The sequence below is a fragment of the Alexandromys fortis genome, unplaced genomic scaffold (genome assembly GCF_014885135.2).
Source record: "Alexandromys fortis isolate MF-2015 unplaced genomic scaffold, M_Fortis_MF-2015_v1.1 scaffold_87, whole genome shotgun sequence".
Taxonomy (NCBI): domain Eukaryota; kingdom Metazoa; phylum Chordata; class Mammalia; order Rodentia; family Cricetidae; genus Alexandromys; species Alexandromys fortis.
The window spans coordinates 4,461,996-4,483,479 of NW_026067971.1; the positions used below are offsets into that span (position 1 = coordinate 4,461,996).

Here is a 21,484-nt window from a genome sequence, read left to right on the forward strand (position 1 = left end):
GTCACTGAGCTGTGCACACAGTCACTGAGCTGTGCACACAGTCACTGAGCTGTGTGTACTATTGTCACTGAGCTGTGCATACAGTCAGTCACTGAGTTGTGCATGCTCTGCTCTCAGTAGGGAAACCCCTAAAGTTGCAGAGGGAGACAGTAATCCTTGGAGAGCAAGAATCAGTCCATGTGAGGAAGATCACCGCTTTGGAGTTGGGTCCAAAGCACTGTCCCATAACATTGTCTTGGGAATCTGTCATGAGGATGGAAGTCCATCAGTGACCTCTGTGGATGTGTTGATAACACTTTCTTAGCAGGTTTGAGGTGTAAGAAAGTTTCTACCTTAAATGGCAGGAAAGACCTTGGGATTTGATATTGCCTGCCACCCCAAACGGGGTCAGTTCCTTCTGGAGGAGGCAGATGGGATCAATTCCTCCTGGGGTGGGGAGCGGCAGGCAGTGTGCTGGGAATTTGCCTGGAAGTCCCAAGTGATTAAGCAGCCAAATGAAAACAGAATTTCCTCTTTTTCCCTGCTGCAATTTCCATATTTTCATGGGCATGTGTTTGCTTTATAAAGCAGTACTTTAATTTTTATGGTTAATTCAATAAACGGTGCCGGTTCTGCTTATGCTGGAGGCACTTTGACGGACACAGTGGTTCAGCAGGACCAATGTGACCCCAGTTTTGAAGACAGCAGAATTGCAGCTGCCTATGGCTCCTTTATTGAGAATTTTCCAGCTAGCTGCAGGGATTTTCAACTGACTGTCTGCATTTCTAAGCCCCCTAAGCCATAGAAATCTACTCGGCCGATTCAAAGGGCAAACTGGATGTGTTCGGGATTTATTACCTCTAACAAATCCCAGTCAAAATAAATGTCCCAGCTGCTTACTCCCAAATGGCATAATCCTTGGGAGTTCTTAAAAAACAAATTTAATTAATTTTTAAAGCTTCTTTTCCTTTCCTACATAATATTCACATTTCTCTTTCATTGTTTCTTGTACTTCTCAAATACCTGTCACTCAAATCAAAGGTCTGCTTCCAAGAGGGGCTCAAACAGAGCATGCTCTCAGTTTGGTGATGGACAGACAGACAAATACATAATTGTACAAGGTGAGCATTCATAATCTGAACACTTGAAAATATGAAATTCTCTGAAATCCAGCTACTGTCTGAGCACTGACGTGGCACCAACAGCAGAGACTTAACACATGGGCTCATGTGACAGGTTACAGTTAAAATACAGTCACATCCAAAATATTGTATGAAATTATGCTTAAGCTAGAAACACGTAGGGAGTGTTTGTAAAACAAATTTCGTGCTTAAACATGGATTCTATTTTCAAGATATCTCATTATGTATATGCACATGTCACAGGGACTGAACAAAACTGCAGTGTTTTTGGTCCATCGCTTCACAGGGGGGATGCTCAGCCTGGCCTGTATCTTAGGAATGTACTGTGTGAAGCACACACAGCAGGGCGTGAGAGCATACAGAGCGGTGGAGGCTGTTTCCTGGCCAACTGATTGGATAAGCATCATGGTAAACAGTCTCACCCTTTGGTTGTCTTCAGCCTCACTCTTGTCTACTTTCTCATTCTCATCCGTTGCTTGCTCAGCACGTTTGAGGTAATAGGAAAGGGGATCCGCTTTCCCAGCCTCCAGGAGCTCCTGGCTTGGGATGAAATAGTCATCACTTGTACCATGCTTAGCGTCATCCTTGCTGCCATCATAACTGGCCAGGATGGCAACACCGTCGGTAGGTTCTGCGGAAACTGTCTTTTCATCCTCGTCCTTTTGGCTACCAGTAGCATCGAGGACAGCTTTTCCTTCTTGGCCCTGCCACTCTGTACGCTGAATGTGCTTTGCACTGCTTGCCGTCTTGTCCTCCCCTTCTGCATTGGAGTTACCTTCTTGCTCTTCATTTCCTTGCTCAAACCCATTTTTCTCTCTCTTGCTTAATTGAGTTGGTTGACTGGACTCTTCTAAGGGATCATCAGATTGGTCACTGTTCCCCTCCTGCTTGCTGATAGGCTGCTCCTCGGGAGGTTCTTTTTCCCTTTCCTGGTTATCACCGGGAGCACCAACGTCTCCTGGCTCCTCCTCCTCTTCTTCCTCTTCTTCATCGGGAGCACCTGGATCTTGTTCTGGACTTTCTTCGTCCATTAAGTCTTGGTTATGCTGGTTGTTCTTGTTCAGTTGCTGGTTCGCGTCCCCTTCAGATTGCTCTTGGCTTCCCTCCCCCTTTGTGACATTTGCCTGTCGGTTGGAATCCACAGAGGAAGTAGACGCAACCTCAGGGAAATCGGTGCTCTCTGGGAGCTTCTCCTGTTGAGGAGGCTCACTTGTACCGTCTTGTGCATCGATCGCTCCTTCTGTCGGTGAATAGTCCAAATTAACGCTTAAATCGCCCTCCGCGTCCTCCTCATCCTTGAGATCCTCCTCGAGGCTGTAGGCTTTGTCCTGTTCTGTTGACTGTTCATGGTTCTCCTCTTCTGACTTCAGTGCTGAAGGCTGTTCAGCCTTAAAAGAACAAAAGTTTATTCTTGAAACAAATGACATGGTATTCATATTTACCGTTACAAGGTTAATATTAAGTTGTCTCCTTTCTTTCTCCGTGCATTATCATCTAAACATATTTATGCCGTTCTTCACCTTCTAAAGCACAGGTTTATCCCAAATTTAAATTTTGTAAAATGAAATATTTTATATAGCACTTGACTACAGGGAGTAAGTACAGTCATTAATCCCTATAACTTTCAGTGTTTAGAGATAGTTCATGTGATTATTGTACTTACAAAATTAAACTGAGACATGAATATATTAAACTTTAAGCATGCTTTTATGTGCAATTCTCTGGAGAACTAAGGAGATGACACTAGTATGTATGGTGATGACTTTTACCTTATCGTTGGCGTGGCGTCCTATGTCTGCTGCAGCTTCAACCCCGGCACTGGGGGCTGCCGCATCGTCGGGTGTCACCAATGCTGCGGTCGTTGGGTTGACATGACCAGAGAGAAACCTTGCATTCGTCTGAAAAAGACAAAGACTTTGTGCCACTAACAGACAGATGCCAGCTTAAAATACATGAGTTATTTTTGTCAGTATCACCGCTGCTGGAGTCTTTGCTGGTGACATGAATGAATGGTGGTGTCTAGAATTGCCTAGGCCGCCAGCAAATGCCTGCAATCTATTGTTACATTGAAGAATCATGGTCAAATTTATGAAAGGCTATATATGCAAAGACTGGCTGAAAATAAAACAGAAGATATTTCAGTAATGATTATTCTTGACTTGGGATTTTTAATCTTGACAGAAACATACATATTTTATGATCTTGGAAAGTGTTATTTGACATAAAGTGTAGAAAAAACAAAATTAACCCCAGGATATAGCACCGAACAGCACCTTGGCTGCTTTTAAGTTCTCACAGAAAATTAACAGAAAATATTATAAGATTTTTGCTAAATATTTATTTTCTTGGTCCCATTGGCTTTTACTAAAAGCCATCAGGACACCTTTGACTAAACAAGCTATTTAACTTAGAACCAATTAAAAGATTGTGTGAGACAGGGCATGGAGCCTGGTAGGGAGCAGCCACTGGGAAGTCTAACTTCAGCAAGAGCCATGGCTTCGTACAAGATGAGAGACATCAACCAAGAGCTGGGCAGTGATGCACAGAACAGAAGTTGGGTAACTAGAGTTGGAGGGAGGTCTCGCTTCAAGCCTTGATTGCTCTTTGATCTTTACTGGACTAGACAAGTTGTTGTCTTCTCTCCTTCCACCTCCTCTGGCAAAGCGAGCAGAAACACAGAGACGGAGTGGGTGAACATAAACTATTTTGTAAATTTCAGAGCTCCCACGTGAAAACTAGTCTTCCTGACAGTAATGTTCCGTGATGAAAACACATGAACTGTCAGTGTCGGAAGCAGAATTTTGCCTTTATGGAGATCCTGTGGGTATGCAGGGGACATAAGTATAGAGCCCAGGCTCTACCGTCAGGGTCTTCTCACCCACCAGCAGGCCCGTTAGTGCCGACAGTGCCGGTAAAGAAGGAGAGGTGGCTACAGGATCTGTTATGATCTGCTTGCTATTTCGCATCTCACCTTCTCAACTAAGAGGATTGACACTGAAAATGATTTGGAAGAAGCTGAAGCAAAGAGGAGAAGGAGAAGTGGAGACTGCTTTGGCAAGTCTCTTCTTCCCCAGGGCATCATGGAGCGGCAATGGAGAGGGAGGTTGGGCCTGTTGCTGGATGCCTGCTCCCCTACCCTGCCTCTCTCCTATACCTTCTTGCTCCTCCTACCTCCACGGAGCACACACTAGTGTGGCAGCTCATTTTCTTTCTGGTAGTTGAAATCTATTTCACCGTCTATGTTTATTTCTCCTGCCCTCTTGAGAGTCTGCTTGGAATCTCTCGACCACACAGAAACTATTAGTTGCTGAAGAATTCAACCAGGGTTGGAAAATACTGCAGCGTTTTACACTGGCCAGTCTTTTGAGAAGACAGTTAGCTTTTCAGCGTCTGGCTGGGTCTGCTTATGATAAATCACCCCGGAAAGGAAACATCTGGCTTGTGTCTATATGTGGGAGTGTCTTCAAATGTTTGGCTCAAAGACTCTGGGTGTCTGTTTATAAAGTTGAAAGTATGGCCATTCCAAAGTGAAAGCGTATTTTCAGGAAAAAGCAACGGTTTTGTGGGAATTCTATGCTACTTCATCCCACTTTTCTAACTTCAGAGTACAGTGTGTAATGTCAACTGGACTGCTCCCGTGAGCTAATTTACAGCATCATTGTTAGTGTTTGTCATAAACCCTTTCTTTCTATGAATTGCTTGATCAGGGAGACAGAGTTTGCCTTTGCTGTCTGGAAGCAGCTCCCATTCATCTAAAAGGAAGGATAGAATCTTAGTCTAGAGTAGAGGGCGCGATGTTGTCTAAAGGAGGCTAGTTCTTTCCTTGGATGAAGAAAAACACATGGCACAAGTGGTTTAATAAAAGATGATATCAGAAATGATCACCAGGCTTTAAAAGGAAAGCTTCCAGTCAATAGTGCCAAAACCGCTGACGTGGCTTTTTGCATATAGTGGTTTTTGTAGATGGTGCTGGGGAGAGTGTGCCTGACCATGAAGTAGAAGACACTCTAGTCACGCCTACTTGGAGCATACTGTCTTGGACAACCTAGAGTTGAGGTAGCAGCCATCGATTACCGTAGCATATACGATTCTACTACACTGAGTCCTGTTTTTATTATTGCAGAGTATCAGGAGAGAGTCTCAGTCTCAGAAATCAGACAGCATGCCTTTGATCCTGAAGAGAATAATGGAGGAGAATGGCTAGGCAATACATGTTAAATTCTTTGTTTTTTCACAGACCTACAGTTTATTCTCCCCAACCACTGTTTGGGTAGACTCTGTCTAATAAGATGATAGTCAACATTTTCGGCTGCATAATTATTTTACCTTATTGTTTGGGAAAATGTTATTAAAGTATGCTATCTTGATTTTTTTTCTTTTACTTATGAATTTACTTCATGGAAATGTAATTGGAATTACAAAAAATCCAAAGCCATCCTAGAAGGATCGTTTTGGTGGGGGTATCTTTGCTTGGGACTGGGTCTTTTTAGGCTCAGCTGGGGCCTGAGATGGATCTTCCTGCTTCAGCACCTCAAGTCAACAACAGTTTTTTCCAAATGCAGAGCCAGGAGGGAGAGCTATAACACAGAAGGGAAGGATGTTTACCGGAATCGCAGCTGCAGTCCCCAAGACGTAAAGGAAGAAAAGCGCAGGCGTCATGTTGTCTGGACCTGTGTGAATCAAGGAGACAGCGTCAGATTCGTGGGGGCTTCCTTTGGGATGACGACCAGATGGATTTACAAATACTAGCTGGCTACTGTCCACTCTGGAAGGGACTGTCATTGTACTAGTCTCCCACATCTGAATGGAAACCTATTTCAGTTCTTCATATGTTTCCACTTACGACGAGAAAAGACACAAGCTGCCAGGGACCTCCAGCTCTGCTCAATGTAATGTTCTATCATGAAACCAGAGGTAACCCTATACATTTCACAACCTCCAGATGCTCTTTTCTCTAAAACATATTTTGACTATTGTATCAAACATAAATATTTTACTAGGGGAAGGGGAAACTGGAGAGGAAGAGGAAGGGGTGGAAAGGATGTAAATAAAGTATTCCCAAAGGATAACAATTAAAAAAGAAATAAGTGTTTTGTATATGGAACTAAGAGCAAAAGTAAAAAACTAAATAGATAGTAAGTTTAGGGGGAATACGTAAGATATATCTATGACTGATGGTATCCAAAAATACTTTATTTTCTCAGTGAATGCTAATGGTTAAGAGTCATTGGGAAATGAATTTTTCTTTTTCTTTACTTCCAAATTTTTTGTTTAATGTGATGTGGAAACGACCCAAGAGGACACACTAGTGAACCACTGATGAATATTTGCTTGTCCCATATTAAAAAGCAGGAGACAGTTGTAGTGTGTTCTCTGTCTTGGGATAAGTGGCTGATCCTCCTGCCTCGCCAGGGTAACTGTGTTTGTTGCACGGTGATGGGAATGATTTCACGGTCTGTAGGCTATCACTGAGATGCACAGCTTTGTGTAGAGAAGTGAGGCCTATAGCAGGAAATGAGACACTGTGAGAACAACCGCCACGCAGAAGACGGCAGAGGCTCGATTTGCTGACTCTTGCAAAGTGCTCGAAAACAAAAACCACGACGTCCTCACTCAGGAAGATGAGTACCATTTATTCTGGGATACATGAAAAAAATCAGTTATTCTGAGACAGTCAGATTTGGTGTGCTGTTTCTACAAATGCAGACTTTGTTTTCAGGAAGAGCAGATGAGGCTCTAGACAAGAGAGATGAAGACAGAGACACAATTTTGCCTGTGTGGCATTATACTTTGTGTACTGACATGAGATGATGGGAGCTCTTCTCCAAATCTACAAGCTGGCTCATTGCAGAACGTTTGGAAGGAAGGGTTGGCTGGGAAGTGGAATCTGAGCTTTAGACCGGAACTGTCTCCCCACTGCCCAGAGACCTTGGCCAGGTCGTTACTTTATCTACCAGACAGGGCTGGAGGGCTGGAGAGATGGCTCAGAGGTTAAGAGCATTGCCTGCTCTTCCAAAGGTCCTGAGTTCAATTCCCAGCAACCACATGGTGGCTCACAACCATCTGTAGAGGGGTCTGGTACCCTCTTCTGGCCTGCAGGCATACACACAGACAGAATATTGTATACATAATAAATAAATGAATGAATGAATGAATAAATAAATAAATAAATAAATATTTAAAAAAAAAGACAGGGCTGGAGGAGTTTTCCCAGGAGACTCAAAGGAGAGCATCTAGCCATCAGGGATTCCTAACACCTGTGACAATGGAGAACCTTTCGATTTCTTGAAGCGCTCCAAGGCAGAAAATGGCCCAACAACTCTGGTCGTTAACAACTCACAGATTTGGAACCATTTTGTCCCTTAGCGCTCTCCAGCTCTTTCCTTCCTTCACACCAGTATTTACTGTCATAAACCCAGCAACCCTGAAGATGCAGGGTGGTGGAAAAGAAGGAGAAGAAGCCTTTTTCTCCTCTTAGGAACAGGATGGCTCTTGCCAGATGGGCGACTTCAGCTGAAACTTTAAACCATGCCAGCTAGACTCATGCTCTGTGTAGACACTGAGGTCTTGGTTGCTCTTCTTACCGAATGTCGTCTTGTTTCTGTCCTCGAATCTGGGCTGTCCTCAGTGACTTGTTTGACTGAATGCTTAAGGCAGAAATGATGGTCCAGACTTCTGGATCCGGGTCACAAAAATTTAATATTTCCCTCTCAGAACATTTGTTTTGGGAGCCCTGAGCCACTTGTCCTAGGCTGTTACATCATTGAGCGTTGTTCACCAGTCCTAATGATTTCAGCTTTCTACGTGTCCTTGACAACGCATACCGACCTGTGAGGGACAGGCCTTCACCAGGTCAGTACTCCTGGTGAGACTAGATCCCTGACCCACAAAACCTTCCGATGTTATACAAGGGCTTCCGTGTTGGGACAATATATTGGCATTCAGTAAAAGGTGACAGAAATGGAAGCCGAGTCTCTTAGTATTCATTGTGTTTCCCGAAGTATAGTTTTATTGAAAAAAGTACCTTCTTTTCACCGATGTTAATAGTAGTTAACACCTCATGCCAGGTAATGTGGTGAGCACCCTTCCTTGTGACACTCAGGCGCTCTTCCTGTGACCTCACACCTCTGGTTCTCAGCATCGCCCTCCAAGGAAAACTTGCCCAGCACCTCACTTTGCCAACATGCCCTTTCACCACTGTTCCCATCTGGTCACCCCAATGTGTGCTTTTCAAGGACATCCCTGAAGCTCACCCCAACCCCCGTCTCTCACTCAGAAGAAATGAGGGCAGTCCCTGTGTTCTGGGGCCTGTTATTGAGGGATTACTTTAATTATGTTCAGAGGATCCCACGGGCTTTCCAGGGTAGGGTTGCCATGAAGGCCTTTGCACGCCTCCTCCTCATCTCTCAGAGGCCCTCATTTGCTACCGAACACTAATCCCCCTGTGTCTCCTCTCCACCTCCATAGGCCCAGACTCACAAAGCAGTTCTCAGTGTTGTTTTCCCTCGAGAATTTGCCTTTAGAATGGCTTCATCTTGCTCTGTCTCATAGTGTAATTAGGGAAGTAATTTTGGTCATATTAACCTTCCTCAGTTCTGGTTACGGCCTCCACCCTCTTTCCCCTTTCTCTGTGAATACAGACTTTTTTCATTTTTGTGTTATTTCCTGTTCAATAGTATTTTTGCATATTTTTGAGATCTATCTATCTATCTATCTATCTATCTATCTATCTATCTATCTATCTATCATCTATCACTACCTATGTATTTATCATTTATCTATCCATCCATCCATGTATCATCTATCTGTTCAACCATCTATATATCGTATCTATCTATCTATCTATCTATCTATCTATCTATCTATCTATCTATCTATCTATCATCTTCTAGCTAGCTACCTAAGGGACAGATCACAAAACCAAGAACCTCCAGTTTCAGATCCCTCGTTTGCACAGGGGCCTCACAAAGTTCAAAACCTGATGGTGACTCCTTTATCTTAACGAAGAAGGCTCCACACATTGCACAAACTCCCAGCTTCATGGATCTCACATGTGCTTCTCAGCAGCCTCCTCTGAAAGCTCCTCACACTTGTGATACTATAGGGGCTCAATAAAACAGGCAATGTGCTTCATGCTGCTAAAAGCAAGGCTGTTCTTGCCTGAAGGCTGGCTCCTGCCATGGTCAGATACTCTATCCTCTTTCTCCCCTTAGTTCCCCCTTCAACCACCACCAAGCTTTTCTCCGTTGGATGCCTGGTTTTGGCCTTCTCATCTGACTGCTTTTCTTTGAATTTCTCTCATTAGTTAAACTCTATGAGTATAAAATAAAGCCGCTGGCTTCAGTGGAAATTGTCAGTTTCGTTAATAAGTCAGTTGTTCAGTTCTAACTGAGAGGGATTTCAAGTGCTTTCAACTGTGTGAATGAACCAAGAATAATTCACTGAGAGAGCTCTCTTTCAGGATTAAGGAAAACAGCAAATAATACCTAAATACAGTTCCAAGTAGCCTGATTCTCATGGTACTGGGCCTCTTTGGGAACCGTGGTGTGCTCTGAGAAGGTTTTGTCTTTTGTGTAAGCTATGGATAAAAACACTCATTCCAAGGAACCCCTCCAGGACTTAGCACATGGTGGAAGCATCTCATGTAGACTTGTCATGGCCAACGGTTTTTCTGAGGATGCCAGTTGTCTGCCCACTGATACAACATAGCTCATCACTCACAGGTGGGAGGCAACTAATCCTAAGGAGCTTTATGGTTGGAGTTGGTTTGAAGAATTTCTTGGGAAAAGAAGAGAGGCTGAGGTTTACTTTTGCCTTTTAAAAGAACCCAGAGAGGCAAAAGCGCAGCTGGTTCACAGCTGGTTCTCAGCTGTTTCACAACTGCACCGCAGCGTGTCTGTTCATTGTGTGCCTCCCACTCTGGGAAGGGGTGTCTCCTTTACATCTGACACAGTCTCTGTCCCTGTGTGTCTCCACACCCATACCCTTCTTTCCTAGGGATGGATCAACAGACTTTCTGACCCAGTTTCTGTTGAGTTCAGTCAACAGGGACCCTGAAAGGAGGAGTCAAGGGTGCAGAAGGTGAGGGCCTGTGGTTTTCAGTCCCTTCAGGTGGCTGTGCTCCTTCTTGAGTGTCCTGGCCCTTTGTGATGGCTTTCTCTGGGTTCAGAGACCTTTTCTCCCCTTTTATTTACAAACTCAGTTTTGACCACCCTGTCTCTAAGAGCCCTGTAGCTTCTCCATAGCTTCCCACGCTTTGGTAAATAACTTCCAATGAGATTCTCCTCAAGGTATCAGATTGGAGTTTGTTGCCTGGAATCACCGTTTCCTTTTTGTGTTTTGGATTGATAACCACTTTGAGTAAAAATACAGGAGTCATGGGTTTGCATATCTTCAGATTTCATATAGCGAGGGATGCCATGTGTAGGGCCTTTTCAGTGCTACTTAACCCATTCAATTTCAACTTGTCTCCAGCCCCTTTTCACACTGTGCTCTGTCCTAGGACCCATAACATTTCATCTAGTAAAGAGTGGGTCCAATTAGCTGAATGCAAATATATTTTGCAATTTGGATGATTAACAGTGGACATGGAATCTTTGCTTGGGGGGAGTGACAATTATTTCTGACTTCATAACACAAAAATATGTGCCCACCGCCTTCAAGTACTAGCATATGAATTCTGGAGCCCTCAGCCTTGCTCTTGTGATGCTGGAGGCAGTGGGGTGAATTAGACATCTCCCATGTGACTCACTCTTGGAACTTAACAGTCACTCTACAGACGCACAGGGTTTGAGAAAAACGCCACGAGGAAGAACCAAAACACAGTGTAAGCAGAGGCTGGTGTTCTGTCTCTTGTGGGAACAAAAAATAACGACATCTAGATTTCATGGATTTACAATGTTGCCCAGAAAAACAAAACCTCAAATGATAACAAAACACTTAGAGAAAAATGGCTCACTTCCCATCTTCAGCTCACAGTGGATACGACGACCCTGCCACAAGCAGTCAGGAAGCCCCTGAATAAGGATGAATGACTGGCGGCACCCAGGTCTAAACTAAAAGTGTCTTCGCTTTAAACAAATTCCTAGTGTTTTATTCTCTCCACGCTTTAGGAAACGATTGGAAAGATTTACAGAGAGATTAAGCAGGACTCCAGGGTTAGGTCTTCAAATGTATTTGTGTGAGCTAGAGCTAGGGGCAAGAGGGGAAAATGGAGGACACTTGGGCTTTTGTTCTTTTTGAATGTGACAGAGTGTTGCATTGATTCAGGGAGAGAGTTAACTCAGAGCTGTTTGGTGGAGAATGAAAGCTTGGTGGAGGGCACTGAACCAACGGTCGCTCCAGAATTACAAATGGCTCCAGTGCGACAGCACAGCCTGAATATTTGGCCAGCGTGGTGGCATGAAACCAATTATAGGCGTCCACTGCTGTAAATAAAGTCAATTCTTACAGTTTTTTTTTTCTTCTGAATCTCAGGTTACCTCTCAGTGAATTTCTGTCATATCACTTCAGTGGGTTGGCAGCTCACGTTGAATCAATACAGAAACATGGCTTTGATTTTAGAGCTATGGTCTCTCTCTGTCTCTCTCTCTGTCTCTCTGTCTCTCTGTCTCTCTGTCTCTCTCTCTCTCTCTCTCTCTCTCTCTCTCTCTCTGTGTGCATGTAGAACAGATTCTGATGGCATTTAGGGTAATGTTTATGCTATTATGAAAAGTAACCGCTTCTCATGCCGTATTCCATTTGTCTTCATTTAAAACCCAGTAGTGGGCTGGAGGCTTGTTCCAACATTTGCCACCTCTTTTCTTTGCAAGTTACAAACAGGGAAACTAGAGCCATTCCAAAGATTAGGTTGTAATAGCAGAGATTTGAATGGAATAAACAATTTCATTATTTTAGCTGGTTTATAAATATTTATGTACAGTACTTATAAAATATACATTTGTAGTATATATGCTGCCAAAGCAAGCACAAAATACACATTTCTATAAATAAGCTTGTCTCCACTCATTTCAGCTGGCCTTTAGGAAGTCTGGAGACCCTTCTCCAGAGAACACTGCTGTTTCACAGTCTGAGCTACAGCTACAGCATTAAGGATGTCAGAAACAGATCTTGGCCTAAATAACTTATTCGATTTATTCCAAGTTCAACAGGGAAAGCCATCTTTTCAAAATAGTCCAACTTGGCTGGGGAGTGATGGTGCCTTTAACCCCAGCACTCGGGAGGCAGAGGCAGGTGAATCCCTGTGAGTTCAAGGCCTGCCTGGTCTACAAGAGCTAGTTCCACGACAGCTAGGACTGTTATACAGGGAAACCCTGTCTCTAAAAACCAAAAAAAAAGTCCAACTTATTTATTTTTATTTACATATATTTCTGTGATTCTGTAAGCACCAGTTGAGGCCAGAAGAGAGTGTTGGATCTCCTGGAAGTGGCATTACAGTTGCCTGTGAGCCACCATCTGTGAGTGTAAGGAGCTGAACTAAGGATCACTGGAGGAGCAGCAAGTGCTCTTAGATGCTAGACATCTCTTCAGCTCTGAAAAGTCATCTTTCCGAATTAAAAAAATATGTGTGGAGGGACTAGATGCTGGCTCAAAATTTGCTTTGGCATAACTAATAGATCTTTAGAAAATTTCCTCAGATTCCTGGTATCACATCTAAAGGGCAAAGGGATAGCAAGTGGATAGCAGTAGGTTATGATGATTGTCCTAGCAAGGTCCCTGAGTCCTGTCTGCATAGCCACCTCATGGAGAAGAACACACACATACCCTCTGTTGGGCTCCTTTTTGTGTTTAAAGGATTGGCTTTCACCATGGGAGAGGTTGTAAATCGATTTTACCATGAAAGGAAGGAGTAATTAGATTTCTCAGCAGCAACTCAAGCTCCACGCTTGGAAAAGCCAGCCATAGAGCTGGAATGACCTATTCTTCAGCTGTCAATAGAGTCCAGACGAGCCTGGAGACACGGGGCTGCAAGGCACCATGGAGCGGCTGTGCATGAGTCAACCGCTGTTGGTTTCTGAGGGAGCAATTCTAGTTTTGGGCGTGAGAGTGTGAGGAGGACATTGAGACTAAAGAGAGGTCGCTGGGCCTCCGACAGCCACACAGCACTTCTTCATTGCATTTGGTAGGAAAATGGGACATTTCTTTGAAGGAAACCCTTTGATTGGTCTTTATCTCTGTCCACAAGTGTCTGCTTTCTAGAGGACAAGGTATCCAAAATTTGGCACACCCTAGATCATCACTCTCTATCCAAATTAAATAATGAATTCATTGTGTGTCCTTTTTTGGTTGCAATTGCTTTCGTTTCAGTTTCTGCAACATTTTGTAGAGATTTATAGTAAGGATAGGGCAGGGTAGACCTTTATATTGATTTCTTTCTAGTTCATATAGCTTTTATAACATTAATTAAGTCATCATATTAATTAGGAACATATATACATTGAAATTAAGTTAAGTTTCTTAAGTTCTAGACTGCCTCACCACTTAAACCTGCTTAGACTAATCCACATGTCCCCTGTGAGTACCTGTACCTTACTGTCCCTCTCTCTTCTACACTTAAAAAGCCAGGGCGCCACTACAGTCACCCATACCTCTGAGAGATTCCTCTTGTCTACTGGTCACATCATGCTACGTGGGGATTTTAGTGTTGATAGTTTTGCCTCCTTCCTGAATTAACCTCATTGTGCCTTGAGTCATCAAGCAGCTAAGCCCCTTTCTTCCTGACCAAGGAGACTGGCGTCAGCGGCTCATCTTGAAGGCTGACAACCATTTGATCTGTTCATCTTTGTTTAAGTTAAGGGACCTGAGAAGGACCTACCAGAGGCCCTAAAAGGGAGACTCCTGCCTCGACTAGTCTCCCTGCTTCTCCTTCTTGTTAGCGTTCTAGTTCCTGAACATGTACATCCACACTTCCAAATAAGGCCAGGTATCCTCCGTTGAGGTTGTTTGTGTCAGAGGAAGCCTGTAGGCCACTATTTTTAGAAGTTAGGGCAGCTATGGAGAATTTCCTTTCTGAGAAGGTGCAAACGAGATGACTATTACAGGCACTTCCTAGTCAGACTCGAACAGTGCTCTCCTGGTCTTGCGGTGAGAGTCACAGGCTTTGCTTTCTGAGAGCAAAGCCTTTAGTCATACTTCACCTGCCCAATGCGTGCTGCTACCTGATCTAGAGTTAACACTGTGCTTTAGGGCTTTTAAAGTATTAATGAGTCTCCAGGAAGAGGTCTAGAGCTTGGCATTAAAGTCACCCAAAGAACGCAAACAAAACCTTTTTATTTTGAGTTTTCTGCTGAGCCACCAGCTGACATCAAGGTGCGCCTGTCCAGGGCTATTCTCAGACTTTCCCAGACCACAAACTCCCATGTGGTTCTTCATTTGGGGTAGACGAGGCTCATTGTCGCTGGGTCTTTGGACCTGACCAGAAATCCACAGAGATATTGAGATGCACATGCAACCTGAATCAAACAGAGTCCCCAAATATAGCGGTGAAGTGCTTTGCGGGGGAAAATTTAGATTCAAGTCTCCTTCCCTCTTCTTTCTCAGATCGGTTGATTGCTTGTTCATCATATAGGCTATGATCCTTCCTGCTCACATTTTTCCTCCCAACCACCCTGCCACACACAACCCCTATTTATAGCCTTCAGATGAGGGAGGAGGGAAGGATGGGAGCAGGGAGAAGTCACTTTTGACCTTGAGTAGAGGTCAAGCTCCATCAAATTCTCTTAGAACAAACACGCTTTAACCGTGCAACATATGTCTCAGTATACAATTGCAAGCAATATGTGTTCAGAGGTAGGGTGAATTTTTTCATGCTGTATAAAAATACTGATTCATTGTATTTGGTGTCTCTGCATTCTCTCTTATGAGAGCCCCTGGTCTGAATGACATAATTTCAAGCAAAAAAGAGTACTATTAAGGAAACCAATCCGAAGCAGCCTCAAGCATGGCCTGTTTTCATTCCTAGTAAACCCCAACCTTGACCAAACAGGTGAGGGAAGAGATAAAGGAGACTTAATCACTATTCTTAGGGCATGACTTCATTATTGCAAGTGTGGAAACCACACAATTCTAGAGCTTCACTTACAGATTTAAGTGGTTTTCCATAAGCCCGTTAAAGAGCACCAGGAGAGGCGGAACAGTAAGTAATTAAAATCTGGATGGCATCACCTTAGGGTGAGAACTTGCACCCGGAGCTGCTTTCGCAGCATCAGCAGGTTTGCAGCAGGTGAATCACAGTCTGCAGGATGGAGGATGCTTGCTGTCAGGCAATGACAGAGCAGATCCAGTCCACACAGACACGGATGTTAAAGACACATGCGGAGATTCTCCACACAAGGCAGGAAACGTGAGATGATAAAACACACAAAATGGACTAAGATGAAATGGTATTTAAAATTGGCACGTGAATAATAGGTTAGAGATCTGCAGTACACATTATCACACGTTGTCCATTTGCACATTCGGGTTGGCCAGAACTGTTAGAAAGATGAAGATGGCTTTGTCCTCAAGGCCACCTCATGCTTGCGTATGCAATTTCCATTCCTGGGATGGCTTGATTAATGACTGTTTCAGTACACACGGGCCCTGAGGAGCACAGCCTCGCTCCGGCTCATCTCCTTGCTCCCCCATCCCAACCCCCGGACATTTCACAGGATAAACAACACTGAATGCATCAGTAGTTTGAGGCATCAGGTAAAAATAGCATTCTTTAGGCAATTGTCTGACCTAAGATATTAGGAAACCTAACATCTCAGGGAAGATGAAATGGCTTATACCTTTTGTCCTAGTACTAAGACAAGAAAAGACTTTTATATTCTTCAAAAACGTAATGAATAAATAAATACCAACCCCTAAACTGATAATTATTCCCTTTATTTTTCCTTTACAAATTTACCGGTCAAGTAAGCAATTTTTTTTTTTTCTGAGGCTATTATTACAATTTTCTCTCCGGGAGACTCCAAGTTCCAAAGGACCATGTCTGTCAGCATTAGACCTCATCATGAAAAGGACAATAAAACCAATCCTTGCTAAGCTTTCATCCATCGCCTCAGTTCATCTTACAACGATCAGTTCCCCCTTTGAAAAACAGGAGAAGCAAGGGCCTTTGAGTTTAGTGGCTGGTTCTAACACAGGCTTGATGCTGAGTAACAACCACAGTGTGTGCCATTGGGGAGGGTGACTTTTATTTATCCTTTCTCTCCCCGGTTTTCCCCCTTGCACCCCACAGGAGACGGCTGCTGCTCTAGTTGCTTTCTTCATACCTTCTATTCACTGAATCTTTAAAGGAAACATTTAGCTACTGCTGCACATAAGTTGGTTGCATAATAGGCAAGAAATGAGCCAGAACTGGACACCTTATCTCCACTGAAAGATTTTAAGACTAACAAGAGCTGTTTCACAGAGCTGGTCATGACTTGGGACTCTCTCTGTACCCTTTCATCACTATGACAACAGGCAGCTCCTACTTTACATAGCCAGAAAAAGCAGCTGACATCTCAGTGCTAGGAACATAGGGGAGAAGTTTACAAAAAGCACAACAACCAGCACCAAAAAAGCCTTTTTGTTTGGATGTCAACAGAGAGGAAAACACACCCCCAGAGCAAGTCAAAACCTCTATTCTTGCCTTCCAGAAAGGTCTGAAAGGAAAAGTGTTGGGGCCTCCCCCTTGTCCAAGGAGATCCCTAAACCAGAGCTGGCCGCAGTGCGGCACGGCTCCTCTCTGCCTCCGGAAGAGCTGGCCTGAAAAGTGGCACCTCCCATTTGACTCGGCCCTTTCAGAAGCTGCCAATCGAGGGAGCATGGAGACTCAGGAACAAGCACCTGTGTTGAGGTTCTGAAAATGGTTTCCTCTAATTTCTTCGAATAAAGAAAAGATAACTGAAAGAATATTTCCTTATTCGTTTCTAATGCCACTAGAAGCCTCATTCCAACATCATAATAGACAGCTTGGGGCATGAGATTTCTTGTGGCAATTGTAGCATTTCTGGGGAATTTACTGTTGTAGCTGGTACCATACACACTTGTGTTTCATAAATATCTCATTTGACCCTTACAACAACCTCACCTCTGGGGATTATTTGCCTAAGAGATGGATAGCTGAGGCGTGGAGGTGGGAAATGACTGGCCAAGTCCACACAGCGTGTGAGGGGGAGCTGAGGTTGCAGCTCAGGGGCAGCCCAAGCCTATCCACTCTGCCATGCTGACTTGGGGATTTTAGCTTGAGTCTGAGGACTTGCTAGCGTGCAGTGCATAAGTTCCTTCCCTTTCCAGAGTTTACGTAGTGAAGGAAAAACTAGACCAATCCTTTCATAGTTGCTATGATTATTTAATATATACCAGGCATAGATTTTTTCCACTTAATTCTCACATCATATCTCAGCACTATCTAATGCTGTTTTTATGATTCCGATGACATCACTAAGGGTTCTATAGCACAAAAAAGGTAAAGTCACTTGTCTAGGGTCCGTGAGCTATTTAGTATGACAATGTGCACATATAATCACGTCTATATGGTCTTATATAAGTCAGAGTTATGTGATCATCACATATGAAACCAGAGGCCAGTGTCTTTCTCATGTTAATTTTATTGGCTATCTTTGAAGCGGCCAGTCTCTTCCAGAGTCAGAGTTTTGTATAACCCTTGATGTCCAGGACAAAGAAGCAGGCTGTGGCTAGGTGGGAATCAGGTACAAATGCAGCCGGGACAGAAGGCATCCTATGAGATCTGTAAGAGGTTCTCCTGGTTTACCCCCTGAAGATTGTTCAGGATAATAAGAAAGTCCAACATGGCCCAAGCTTTGTGATCAGTTGTTTTTGTCATGCTTGACAGGGAAAAAAACGTCCTCAATGGCTATCTGGACATCATGCTAAAGCTTAACCAAAGCAGACAGGTTCATGCACGGCTGCAAGTCAGCTGGGAAAACAATAACAGTCAAGAGGGAGTGAGAGAGGCAACATCTGGAGTTGCCCAGATGCTTCTGCACGACATGCCTCTTTCTGTCATGGCTGTTTCTTGTTTTTGCTATAGCCCTGCACCATAATGCCTGCAGGAGATTAAACTGAAGACAGCCCCCAATACTCTAACCACTGGATGACTGTCCAAAAGCTGTGAATCAAGGGGAGAGGGGCACGATCTTTGAACAACACACATATTCTTTCCCCGGATGTAGGAAGTAGCGTTAGTTGATTGAATGACAAGAAGATGAAATAGATAGTTCTACCTTGCTAGAATTCCCTAGATAATCCTAAATTTAAATGTTCTCTAAGAAGAGGGTATTGAAGAAAACAAAGAAAACCTTTTTAGTGTGACAATGTGCATATAAATCACATCTATGTGGTCTTATATAATAAAGATTTAGCTGAGCAAGCTTTGGGCTAAAAAAAACCCTGGCATCCATGAGAAAGGAGAGAATAAATTGTTTTTTTTTTTGGGAGGGGAGTGCGGACTGTGGGGTCATTTCTAATCCGAGAGGTCAGGGCCTGCTCCAGAGGAGTGGCAGATACAATGTCAAAGTGACATGCTGAACCTCTTTGCAGACAAAGGCAGTGCTCAAGAGACTGTAGCAGGACGTCTCGGGGCACCTTGTCAACTGTACTGCTCTGCAGACAAAAGCAGCGAGCAGCTCTCTCCAGCATGGAGATCTGGACCTGGAGGAATGAGCAAGCGGGGCTCCCAGGAAAATGCTGCATCTGAGAAGAGCCAGATAGGAGAAGCGTCTGGGAGACTGCACGGCTGCTCTTAGCTTTTCACGCTCCTTCTGCATCTGTTTGCCTAACGAAGACATTATCAGTAGTGGGGCAAATTTCCTGTCCCCTTGTGGACATCTTAACTAATGAGAACAGGAGTCGAGAAAAACCTGTTAAACTGGAGAGAGAGAGAGAGAGAGAGAGAGAGAGAGAGAGAGAGAGAGAGAGACCAGGAAAGGGATAACTTGAAAGTAGCAGAAGTAGAATATGCTATCAGAGAGAGTTCCTAACTCTCCAAAAAAACAAAGCTTTCCAGTCCCACATTGCTGTTAAGTTCACCGCAATGATGGATAACTGCAGATAGTTTAAATATAAGAAACATGCATATTGTTTGATTTGAAGTATTTATTTCTGGTGTGGTCATCACTAAAACTATAGGTTATTAGTTTATTAATTTTAGGAGGCAAAGAAAAATGACTACGAAAAGTAAAATTCTCTTTTTAACCTTATAAATTACTCAAAATGGATTTTTAAAATAAGTAAATGGCTTTGAATTATTTAATCAAAATCATTAACCAGCCCTTTCAGATAACAGAAGTCAGTCTAACACATGCAATCAGCCAATATAGGGAATTCATTAACATTTACCTGCGGAGAAGTGGCTGGATCCAGTGCCTTGGTGGCTTCAGCAGATGTTGAATCCCCTCTGTGAACACAGCAGGAAGTAAAAGTCTGACAGCTGCCCAAGAGGAACTCTTTCAACCCCCTTCCTCCTGAGCTTGGCTTCTTTGCCTAGAAGCACATTCAGGTTTATTGGAGTTGAAATTCTGCTGCCCCGCCAGCCAGTCAGGGTCTGAAGTGACAGATGAGAATTTGGAGGTTGGCACCGAGGGCTATTTCAGGCTGTCATCGTTTTTGTTGCAGATTCCTGGATCTCTCTCCCTCGGTGCTGCTGAGCTTTGCAGGCAGAGCAGACCCAGAGGGAGAGAGCTAATTCTGCTACGCTCGGAGTGAACAGCCCTCCCCTAAGCTCTTGTTCTCATAGGCTCCTAACTTGGCCAGAACGTAAGCTCTTGGCTCCTCATGCATTTTTTTTTCTTTTTTCAAACGATCTGAGAGATCCTATGATTGGGGTCCCTTGGGGTGGGGGTGGGGTGCGACTTTAAGAGGCTGCAAAGAGACTCCCCAGAGTTGTTTATTCCCAGGGTGACTGGGAAGTCGGGGTTGAAGGAGAGGAGGACTCTTGTAGCAGATGCATTTTTTATACGCTCGATTGGAAACTGTCCTCCTAGATGCAGCCTGAATGTTAATAGCCAAGCGTTCCGGCTACTTAATGCTGTGCAAGCAGCTCTGGAAATTTAGGCTGCGTGCTCGTCCCCAGCCATCACCTCCTGTAAGTCCACGATGGTAAATAAAGCTAGGTGGACAAGAAGAGGTCTTCCTGGGAGATAGACCTTAGCTGTGCTTACTTTGGACTTTGCATTGTGGTGTTTATTTGTTGAGACAGGGTCTCACTATGGAGCCCTGGCTAATCGGGAACTCACAGAGATTTGTCTGCCTCTGCCTCCAAGGGTTAAGGTAATAATAATACACCAGAAGGCCTGGTCCTGTGTCCTGGCTCTTTATTTATGTGTCTGACTATTTTAGTTATTTTGTCTATATTTATGGCACATTTATTGTAGGTCTGGCCCTATGCTAACGGCTGTCTATGCTTCACGCCTCTTGATTCTGACAGGTCTTCGGAGGTCTCACTATGTTCCTGTTGAAAGGTAGTTCAGCATAATGGATATACCAATAGGCTTGAAGTCCAGGGAGCTTGGGTTTGCAGCTCGACTTCCTCTCACCCTAACTGTGTAGACCTGGGAATGGAGTCATGACATCTCTATGCTTCAGCTTCCTTATCCATAAGATGAGGCTACAGATGCAGATCATAGGATCAGGTAATTGTTCCGAGTTTAAATAATTTAATGCAAATAAAAGACACAAACCTACTCCCATGTAGTGGTCACTCAACAAGCGTTCACTGTTCTGGTTTACGTCAGACAACACAAAGCTTGGGAAGGCTTGTGCTTTCTCCAGGGCCTCCAACTGTAACCAGTGAAGAGGGATTCCCGGCTTCACACCTGTGTTAGTCAACCGAGAAAGCAACTGCGGCATCCCCTGCAGGTGGGGGTGCTGCTCTAGTCTCTAGATGTCCAGAGAAATGCTTTGGATGCTGTGCTTCTTCATTAAAGTTAGATGAGGAGTTGTAACTGAACTTGGGATTTCTGAATGCATGACAGAGTCATCAGGAAAATAAACTCATAAAAACCAAAGCAAAGCAAACAAACAAAGCTCTTAGCTACAATGTGAGCAGACGCCTCAGCCAGTTCTCTCCAAGGACCCCAGAAACATTTGCCTTATTTATTTTCAGAACACTGAGAGAGAAAGGTAACAAAATTTATCTCTGTTTTGCAGTGAGGAAGTCTGGGAGCAGAGGAAGTCCGGCAGTTTGCCCGAGAGCCTGCACAGCTGGGAAGGGGCACACGTGTCCCGGATCAGGATTATTGCTCCTAATGGAAGGCTTAAGGATATGACGCCCTGGTGCCTAGACAATGGGATCTTTTTCCTCAGCCCAGGCCTGGAGTGTGAGCCGCTCAGCAGAGGAAGGAGAAGGGGTGGCTGTGTTAGTCTCTGTTTCT

At 44.0% G+C, this 21,484-nt stretch overlaps 1 protein-coding gene across 1 annotated transcript in view; it reads right to left on the minus strand.

Annotated features, from left to right (window-relative positions):
- Sparcl1 (SPARC like 1) overlaps positions 1 to 19,534 on the minus strand; it is a 30,352-nt gene extending 10,818 nt beyond the window's left edge. Inside the window, exons 1-4 of the mRNA XM_050155769.1 lie at positions 19,452 to 19,534; positions 5,727 to 5,791; positions 2,891 to 3,019; positions 1,544 to 2,509 (exon numbers count right to left, since the gene is read on the minus strand). Of these exons, the coding sequence (XP_050011726.1) occupies positions 1,544 to 2,509; positions 2,891 to 3,019; positions 5,727 to 5,780 (1,149 nt within the window). The 5' untranslated portion in view covers positions 5,781 to 5,791; positions 19,452 to 19,534. The remainder of the gene's footprint in view (positions 1 to 1,543; positions 2,510 to 2,890; positions 3,020 to 5,726; positions 5,792 to 19,451) is intronic.
- Positions 19,535 to 21,484: the final 1,950 nt, after the last annotated feature.